The sequence below is a fragment of the Sycon ciliatum genome, chromosome 1 (assembly GCF_964019385.1).
Source record: "Sycon ciliatum chromosome 1, ocSycCili1.1, whole genome shotgun sequence".
NCBI lineage: Eukaryota > Metazoa > Porifera > Calcarea > Leucosolenida > Sycettidae > Sycon > Sycon ciliatum.
This window is the reverse complement of record NC_088643.1, coordinates 31566535-31576534: the sequence shown is the minus strand read 5'-3', so window position 1 is coordinate 31576534 and position 10000 is coordinate 31566535. Positions and strand designations below refer to the sequence as shown.

The 10000-nt window shown below is 46.4% G+C and overlaps 1 protein-coding gene across 2 annotated transcripts in view; it reads left to right on the top strand.

The window, feature by feature from the left end:
- The window catches only part of LOC135822984 (IQ motif and ubiquitin-like domain-containing protein), an 18522-nt gene that overhangs the window by 5041 nt on the left and 3481 nt on the right, over positions 1-10000 (top strand). For both annotated transcript variants that reach the window (XM_065335823.1, XM_065335829.1), the window contains 11 exons: positions 281-484; positions 1775-1923; positions 2605-2688; positions 3313-3411; positions 4018-4116; positions 6299-6410; positions 7048-7223; positions 7499-7669; positions 7923-8016; positions 8412-8494; positions 9497-9597. In XM_065335823.1, the coding sequence (XP_065191895.1) occupies positions 281-484; positions 1775-1923; positions 2605-2688; positions 3313-3411; positions 4018-4116; positions 6299-6410; positions 7048-7223; positions 7499-7669; positions 7923-8016; positions 8412-8494; positions 9497-9597 (1372 nt within the window). The remainder of the gene's footprint in view (positions 1-280; positions 485-1774; positions 1924-2604; positions 2689-3312; positions 3412-4017; positions 4117-6298; positions 6411-7047; positions 7224-7498; positions 7670-7922; positions 8017-8411; positions 8495-9496; positions 9598-10000) is intronic.

Genomic DNA, 10000 nt, shown 5'->3' with positions numbered 1-10000 from the left:
CTTACCAGTCGGCACCACTACACTCTACAGGCATTCTACAACTAAATTTCTTCGATATTAGTAGAAGTACCGGTGGTGGCTAGTGGCGCTGTGTGGCTACACTGCACTGCCTTGTTGGAAGGCTGTACAGAGATACCATCATATGTATAGTGCGGGTAAGCACAATCCGATCTCTGGTGCAGTTAAGAGTGCCCCCCCCCCCCCCCGACTAATGTACATCACTGGGGTATAGTCAGTTGAACAGTGCTGCTTTGTGCCACTGATTTCTGTGATTTGCCAGGCATGGAGCTTAACATTGATAATGGTATGCCTTCACCTGAGCAAGACGCACCTGAAAGTTCCCGTCAGTCAAACCCAATGCCATCTCCAGTACACTCATCTCCAGTGCACTCATCTCCAGCATATCCTTCATTGGTTGGATCATTGCCCAGACATCACCCAGACTACAGAATGCCTGACCAGCTCAAAGTCAAAGTAGAACTTGGTAAGTGTTGCAATGGTGTAACATTGCGATACCGGTTGCTAGTCAATCACCAGCTGATGACAATGAGCTATGGATGACAATGGTCTACTCATGGTGGTAGCTCCTTTCCCTTTACTCGGGTGGGATTATTACTACACGTGTATCATCATTTTGTTAACAAGATAATGATTTCTCCCAGCCGTGCTGCGACCCGCAATTCACAATTGTGAACTTGTGGCCTGACACGAGGGAAACATGGTCCTTGATGCAGCAAGTGGGATTTTTGATTTGGGACCATTTAGAGTGGTGGGTCTGATCTACTCACCTCCCACTGCTTCAGGAGCTGCATCTGCACCCTTGATCCTTGACCCAAGAGGGTGGTGGCGTTCCTACGGGTGCGCAAAACTCAGTCTAACTCAGTCTCACGCAAACCGTGATTATTTTTGTTAACACGCCTCTCCATTTTGGCGCCGCAGTGGTGAACAGCATGGCTAAACAAAATATTATATAAATCAGCTCTCACCCTGGCCAGCTTTTGCCCCAGCAGCTGAGACACTAGCTCGTGAAAGGCAGAACAAGATGTGGTGACAGGCGAAGCACTGGGCGAATATCTATGGCAATGATAGACGGAAGGGTGATTGAGTGGGTTAATGCCTCAAACTCTGCCCTAACTTGAACAGAGGCTCTCCAAAATGCGATAGCATACTATGAGCATACTATGAGCATACTATGAGCATACTATGAGCAGCATACATGCATAATACATGTATGTCTCTAGGTTTAGGTTCCTTCCATTGTCTGCATTGTACATGTTTGAATTGTGGGCTATCATATCATCCTCAAATTATTCTAGTGCCTATTTCACCGGATACATTAAAAGGCCGGTAGCTTTTGGTTAATCTTTAGCAAAGACAAGGATCAAGGAACTACAAGTTACGCTATAATGTCCACTGACACCACCGGTTACTTGCCAATCAGCTCAGTAGAACGTCAGTACCCTCGGTCAGTGTAGTGCAATGTTATCGCATGAGCTGATTGTCAAGTAACCGGTGGTGTTATTGGACATTATAACGTAACTTGTAGTTCCTTGATCCTTTTCTTTGCTATAAATTAATCCTCGGCTCAGTCTCCATCCGAGCTATTGCTTAGCAAGTTATTTCTCCTTATCATCGCTGCCCTACAACAACGATCCCTGATTTACTGGTTCTGGTGGTGACAGTTCAGTTTCAAGTGGGCGATTTACTCATTGCAACCCCCTCAAACTAATGAACAAATTAATCGGGTCTTTTGTTGTTGATTCCATTTCCTAAGATGGCGAGCAACATGAAGTCGAGCTGGAGATCATTCGCTACAACGATCACAAGAAGCCATTTCTGGGTGGCTTCATGAATCGTCGGAATGGCAAGGAGTATCATCATGCAACGGCCCAGACCAGACCGGACTATCGGCGTAAATCCAATGTATGTCGGTGTGCCGCTTTGTTCATGAAATACAAGTACACTCTTTAACTGAATGTAATACCTGTGTCATGGTGTGCAGGGGACCGGCGTCGTATCTGCCACCACTCAGTATGCATTGGAACATGGCTACCGGCACACCAGCACTTCATCTAGGACCATGCCTAGTTGCTCAGTGTGGTCTGTTTCACAGACTAGTACCAAGCACACCTATTCATGCGCCTTCTTTCACAGGATGTCTCCACAGACCTGGCACGATTATCAGTGCTAGGGAGGTGTGGAAAACGCAAAACAAGTGATGTACATCATGTTGTATTTTACTTGAGAAGTCAGCTAGCCTTGTACTGGACAACTGAAAATCCTGCTTCTTTCATTCTTGCATTCGGCAAGTATTATTTCTGTGCACTTCCTTGTTCAGACAGGGGCGTATCAGCCGGTCTGGCTGGTCCGGCTTTGGCCGGACCACTTTTTCGCCCGACCACGGCCAGAATGCAGGATTTTGTACCCTAGTCTCACATTTTTTCCCCGGTGGAGACCCCCGCACCCCCTCCAGCCATACCACCTCTAACGGCGGTACCATGCGCCTGTTGTTGCTATAGAAAACACTGGTAGAGGAACTTGATTGTTTGTAGCCATATCTCCATCTGCCTGCTGTTTATATGGTCGTTTTTATCTGTTATACAGGCACCCAGGGAAACGAGATCAACTCAAACAAAATGGATGGTGACTCGCGAGCAGCAGACTAGCCTGGACGCAGCTACACAAATGGTATGCCGTATGCTCAATGTCGGCTTGAACAATCGTCCTGCCTGGCACTGTGGTTTGTGTGTGCATGGTCAGCTGCACGGTGTACTGTGTGTTGTGCTTGGCCTGTCACTTTGTGCTGCAGCTTGTGGCAGGATGGCATTGATCCATGCTGTAATTCTGCGTACCTAGATAAGGCACCTGGCGACTGCTACTCTGATTGCCTTCAAAGTAGTGGTGACTGTCTCCATACTGAACCTATTCCGGATAGCGATCTCCATATTGCATGAGTTCGACTTGGTAAGATATAGATATTAGTTTCTTGCCGTGATTCCAAGTCTAAGTCTTGATGTGAGAAGATGCCGCCGCGTGACTATCAAGTGCACTGTGCTCCACCGGGTACCATTTATTGTTAGTTTGAAGCATAGAGACACTCACTGTGTATGCATGTACTAGACAACAGAAATGACCGGTCCCTGGGCTTTACTGAACATGCCGTCATGGTTTTATAGACTTACTACAGTAGTACTATAACATGTACGGGTATAGTGTCAGTACAGCCTAGCATTTGTTGTTGTTCTCAGTACAGCCTAGCATTTGTTGTTGTTCTCGTTCTGTACTGCTGCGGCATGCGTGTGGTGTTGACAGCCAAGACCAGACTATCATGTAGGCACTGATGGTGACCGCATCATAATCCCCGGCAGGTATCAGACAGCTGATGAACTGTTTGCACTGCGACTGGAGAAGGTAAGCCACATGGGATTGAGAAGTAGCCCGCCGCACTGGAATAGCATATCACTCCGTGCTTTATGTGTTCGCTTTTGCTTCGGTCAAACTCGTGATTCTAATGAAGAAGTGGACCAATGACAAGGCCAGCGCCAATAGCAGCAGCAGCAAACCATCACATCCCCAGAGCATGACCCGGCTGGATAATATGGCGATATGATGACAACATCATCGGAACGCGACGTGAGCATGGCATGGCATGGCTGGGTTGTGACCCCAGGACGAGACTGGGAAACAAGACACACACGCATACATTCATCAGCTGACCCAAGTGTGCACTTTGTGTTCAGTCAATGCAGAACGCTACTATCCTTGGGGAAGGAAGTATAGCAAGCTGCATGACTGCATGTGTAGTAATCATGATCAGGGATGTACATGTGTATTGTTTGCTTGTTCTAGGTACAGACTTTGTCAGTGCGCAAACAGGTCTCATGTCTTCTGAGAGGAAGAGTTGCTACGAGTTCACCTGCAACTTGCTATCCCACAGTGACATTTATTATACATCATTTGTACATGCACTGGGTAGAACGATGTGGGCATAATCCTCGTACTTTGTTTGGGTTGCAGATTCTCGTCATTCAGCGTGCATATCGTGTCTGGAAGCAACGACGGTACTTGGCATCGCTGAAAAAAGACAAAGAAGAGTACGATCGCTGGATACAGGAGGTACTGCATATTAATTCCCGAGCCTATGCAAAATACGTTACTTTACTAGCATCTGGCGCTAGCCATGGTCCACACGGCTTTATTGCATATCCTTGTTTGCGTAGGCGGTTGGGCGGGTGACAAGCCACGTGACCAGTTTCGCCAGGCCTGTGCCTGGACTTCCCTGGAGCGCTATCCCGCACATGTCCCGTGCTGTACTCTCAAAGAAAGTTGGCCACAAATTCAAATAGGGCTTTCAACGACAAGATTATATTTATAACGTGAAGCAACTTGGTAGGATGTGTATGTATCCGAAGCGTATAGAGGGAATGCATGCAGGGCAATATTATGAATTCAAATCCCATGTTAAGTCTGGAGAAAACTGAAAAAGAAGGAAAAATGAATAAGCTGGCACCATAGCGTAATGTAACTGCTTGCTAGAATGTACCTGTCTGGGAGGTAGATTTTTGAGTTATGTATCTATGTGTGTTTATGAGCTAAAGTTTCTTTTTTAATTTAAATTAGGAACGAGAGAGCTTGAAATCCTACGAACCCTCGCTTTACTTTGCTTTTACCTACAGTGTAGTAGGTCATCATGGGTCTTACTGATTATTCAAACTGATAGAAACGGTCATCATGGGTCTTACTGATTATTCAAACTGATAGAAACGGTCATCATGGGTCTTACTGATTATTCAAACTGATAGAAACGGTCATCATGGGTCTTACTGATTATTCAAACTGATAGAAACGGTCATCATGGGTCTTACTGATTATTCAAACTGATAGAAACGGTCATCATGGGTCTTACTGATTATTCAAACTGATAGAAACGGTCATCATGGGTCTTACTGATTATTCAAACTGATAGAAACGGTCATCATGGGTCTTACTGATTATTCAAACTGATAGAAACGGTCATCATGGGTCTTACTGATTATTCAAACTGATAGAAACGGTCATCATGGGTCTTACTGATTATTCAAACTGATAGAAACGGTCATCATGGGTCTTACTGATTATTCAAACTGCAGTGTAGGTCATCATGGGTCTTACTGATTATTCAAACTGATAGAAACGGTCATCATGGGTCTTACTGATTATTCAAACTGCAGTGTAGGTCATCATGGGTCTTACTGATTATTCAAACTGATAGAAACGGTCATCATGGGTCTTACTGATTATTCAAACTGCAGTGTAGGTCATCATGGGTCTTACTGATTATTCAAACTGATAGAAACGGTCATCATGGGTCTTACTGATTATTCAAACTGCAGTGTAGGTCATCATGGGTCTTACTGATTATTCAAACTGATAGAAACGGTCATCATGGGTCTTACTGATTATTCAAACTGCAGTGTAGGTCATCATGGGTCTTACTGATTATTCAAACTGATAGAAACGGTCATCATGGGTCTTACTGATTATTCAAACTGATAGAAACGTCTTTGCAATACGATTAGCGGGCACATGGTTTTGTATTCCAAAGATGTTTCTATCAGTTCTAATAGCACACATGATGACCTAGGTAAAAAACAAAGCATAGCGAGGGCTCTTGGGCTTTGAGCCCTCTCGTCAAGAGCCTTGCATGTGTCTTTACAGTCATAGTCATAATGAATCATTGGACCTGTACTGATCTGGTGTTCTCGTGAAATGCGGATTTACCCATCTGGCGTTCCACCTCCTATTTCCAAACTTGCCAGTACTTAACAGATATTGTGACTGGAAGTGATCACGGTTCTTTTTCAGTCGACACATCTGTGTGTGTGTGTGTGTGTGTGTGTGTGTGTGTGTGTGTGTGTGTGTGTGTGTGTGTGTGTGTGTGTGTGTGTGTGTGTGTGTGTGTGTGTGTGTATGCCGGAGTATGTGGTGTGATGTGTGTGCGGAAAAAATATGAAAAAGACCAAAAAGTAAGGATTCACTGGCCAGAAAAAGCCTCTTCATAGCTGTGTGGTGTAGACCAGGCTGAATAGTGGCAGTCAATTCTTCAGCCTTGCAAGCTGTTGAATGGTGCCATCCCAGCACAAGCTGCTATGGCTTCTGCTGTAGCATCGCTATCATCGCCTCTGGCGATGGGCATCCAATGGTGTGTGTTTGTGTATGTGTGTGTATGTGTGTGTGTGTGTGCGTGTGTGTGTGTGTATGTGTGTGTGTGTGTGTGTGTGTGTGTGTGTGTGTGTGTGTGTGTGTGTGTGTGCGTTAGGATATAGTGAGACGTGAGCAAGTGCGAGAAGACCGGCTAACCGAGCACTATGAACGTACCCTCCATCCCAAAACAAAGGAGGATTTTGACCGACTGTATGCATCGCTAGAAGGTGAGCTGCTCAGTACTCTATGCTATACAATAGGTGTGCTGAATTAGCAAAAACCCATACGATGGAAAGACATCAGAATATACATGTACATGTAGTTTTAATGGGGGGGGGGGGGGGGGGGTCGCTCTACATAATAACGTAGGAACTGCACGTAATTTTCATACGTAAACATCCCGGGCACTGTTGAGTTTTTGCTATTATGTAATTACTCCACGACTCTATGCTAGGTATGCCTTGCTGCGTTGGAGACGCGTAGCATCGGCTGCATACACCCACAAACCTAAACCACGTTCTCCATTTTGTTTTCCACGTGTTGTGGACTTTGTGTTTCGCACGGCTTGACTATTGCCATTGAAATCCGGACAATGCAAAAATTATTTCAAAAGGTCCTGCGGGGGAGGGAGCACATGAAAGTGCTTTCCTACGGAAATCCCTAAAGAGATCTACGTATGAAAGTTGCCCTCGCTCCCTGGCACGTACAGCACACAGATTTTCATACGCAATTTACATAGAGCAAAACCTCCCTAATATAGAATAGTTTGAGATATGAACAGACTTACAAAAGATTCTCAATAGGCCTTGTGAAGTGGATTAAGCTCTTGTAACGTTATCATTCCTGTGTATGATTCTTGTTCAGCTTGGCGAGTTGCAAAGACAGAGGAGATCAATGAGAAGCTTGGTGGTGCAGACCGTAAAGTTGCCCTAAGCGAGCTGATGGACAAAGAGGCTAGGTTGATAGCTGGCGCTGGCAGACACCGCATCAATGCCGAGGAACAGACATCCAAGGAAAGAGTAGCCAACTATCTGCAAAAGGTGAGAAATGTGAAGACACCGTCACGTGGCAATGTCATGTACATGTTGAAATGTACTCGGGAAATCAAATAAAGTGACATCCATCACTGAATAGCATGGAAGAATGAGCCATTCTTGTTTTGGAAACCACCATTATTTGTATGGTGTGTGGCATACTCATCTGCTTCTACACATATCTAAACTTAGTACTGATGGTATGCTCGTTTAAACAGTAGAGGAGAAGCCCTGGTGGGTTATTTAATCTTCCTCCACAATCATGAATGTGTCACCTGCAGACGGCAGCACCACGTCGCTGGAGAGCGTTTGATGGCAAAACAACAATAATGGAAACGGATAACATCCGTCGTGCACGTCAGCTGAAGCAGATGTACGAAGATATCACTGCACCAATTTCCACATACAATGAGCGCCTGGATGCACTGCTCTTAGTGAAGTGTACGGTGCAGGTAAGATATTTGATACAGTCATGTGTGTAAGTGGGCATATACATGTAGGTGAGCCAGTGGCTTGGTCTTGGAATAGATGGACATTGTGTGAGTGTGTGTGTGTGCATGCGTACATATCTGGCAGTATGCCCGTATTCCTTCCATCTTGATTTTGGACACAGCCTCATGCCCGGTCACAAGAGAGATGGGAAACCTGTTCAGACTTGGGGCATTGCCTCTCTTGTATACTTCCTTTGACTCACTATGCGGATAGACGGCGGACTGCCCTTTGACCCGGGACATCATTGAGCAGATTGAACGTGAGACAGAATGCATCAACCGTGGACTAAATGATGCCAAAATGGATGGTGAGTTGCTAGGTGTTGCCTCATACCCAAAACTCTAGTGTATTTAACTCGTGGCTTTTTTATAGTGCAACCTGATGCAATAGAGCCTGTTTGCCCCATACTCGATCAAATGCAGTCAGGTCGGGATGGGGAGGGGGGGGGGGGACAATGGGATATCTACCTAAGGGACCCCGGTATGGCTGTATTTTCTCCACGATTAGCCTATTAGCAGCTAGTTGTTGCTGGATTTTGTTGCAATATTTCTGCTCTGGATTCCTTGGCACACTGGTTTTGGATGATTTATTATTATAATTATACGTTCCTCAGAAGGTGGATCCTCAATTCCTCATGTTCCAGACTGTTGGTGTCATGGCTACAGCAATTTTGTATTTGCTCTGTTTTATCTCAACTGGCAGCAATGAGAAAGCGGCTTGCTGTCCTCTTCTTGCAATACATCAAGAACCCAATGTTCAACCCGGAGGCTGCTCGCTACAATAGAGTATGTTCAGTGTACTGTTTGTACTGCAATGATGTCACTGTTTGTACTGCAATGATGTCACTGTTTGTACTGCAATGATGTCACTGTTTGTGCTGCAACGATGTCGCAGTGTGTATTGCAATACACCCAGTTTACTCGGTAGAGTAGGAAGGTGGTGATGGATGGGGATGGATGATTCCTTACTAAACCTATTAGAGAGTACCTCTTGCAATCACTATGCTGACAAAATGGACCTATTTGCGGGAGGAAACTGTAGTTAGCACCCACCCTCACTAGATTCAGCCCACGCTGCCGCCACACAGCGGTCTGATCTGGGCGCCCTTGCCACACGGCAGGGACGCCCAGCTCAGGCTGGTTGCGTATTTGGCAGCCCAGCGATCTTTCATGGGATTAGATTTACGGTGTGTGCTCATAGCGGCAAGGGCAGTTATGGGCTGAGGGTCACGTACACGACAGCCTGGCACCTGGCCATCAAGGATGCATTCGCATTTGGGTCGCGGAAGTGCCACAGGTGCGTTGCCCCCCCCCCCCCACCCGGGCCCCCGTACCCCAGGGCCCTGTACCCCAGGGCCCCGTGCCCCGTACCCCAGGGCCCCGTACCCCATGGCCCCGTACCCCAGGGCCCCGTACCCCAGGGCCCCGTACCCCAGGGCCCAGTACCCCAGGGCCCCGTACCCCAGGGCCCCGTACCCCAGGGCCCCGTACCCCAGGGAGGCTTCAGGTGTACTGTGTACTCGCTACTGGTACGGGAAAAACTGGCCCACGGTGCCGGAGGCTTGCTGAGACCTCACTGCAATCTGACCAACCTCATGGTTTTACAGTTGAACACAATCATCGCTGGCTTGTTTGTAGCCTGCCATGAAACACCCCAACTTTTTCTGAGACTTTGTTTCCTTTCTATTCCTGCAAATTCATGGCGGCTGCACAATACAGCATGTAGGTGCAATATTTGTACACTCGCTACAGTGTGTAGATTATATTACTTGTTGGTCTCTCCCGTAGGTTCCCATTGATTCCAAGAAGTTAGTGAAGAATGTGCACTTTTGTCGGAGCTGCCGCCGCTACCTACCCAGCATTGACTTTGAAATCAGTGCGCATACAAGGTATGTGCATTGATGTGTGTTTCTGTGTGTTTTAAATTAAGTGGATGGGTGTGCATGTGACCCATCTAGTGGCACCAGGCCGTCAACCAATATAGTCAACTCAAGCAGATAAGTAGCTCACCTGTTCTCCGTCTCACACAAGGTAGTCGAAGGTTGAAGGGAGCGATCAAAGATACTTTATTCCCGTAGCTAGGCAGAAAACGTTACTTCAGTAACGTCTGGCGCTAGCCAGGGTCCACACAGCTTTAATTTGGTATTTGTTTGTTTGTTTGTGTGTTTGTGTCACGCCTGGCGCTATCCCGTATCTGTCCAGTACCGTACCGTACCATCAAACATAGCTGGCCACAAACAGCTGGCCACAATATTCGTCGTATTATGTACACGACTGCCTGATGTATAGGGA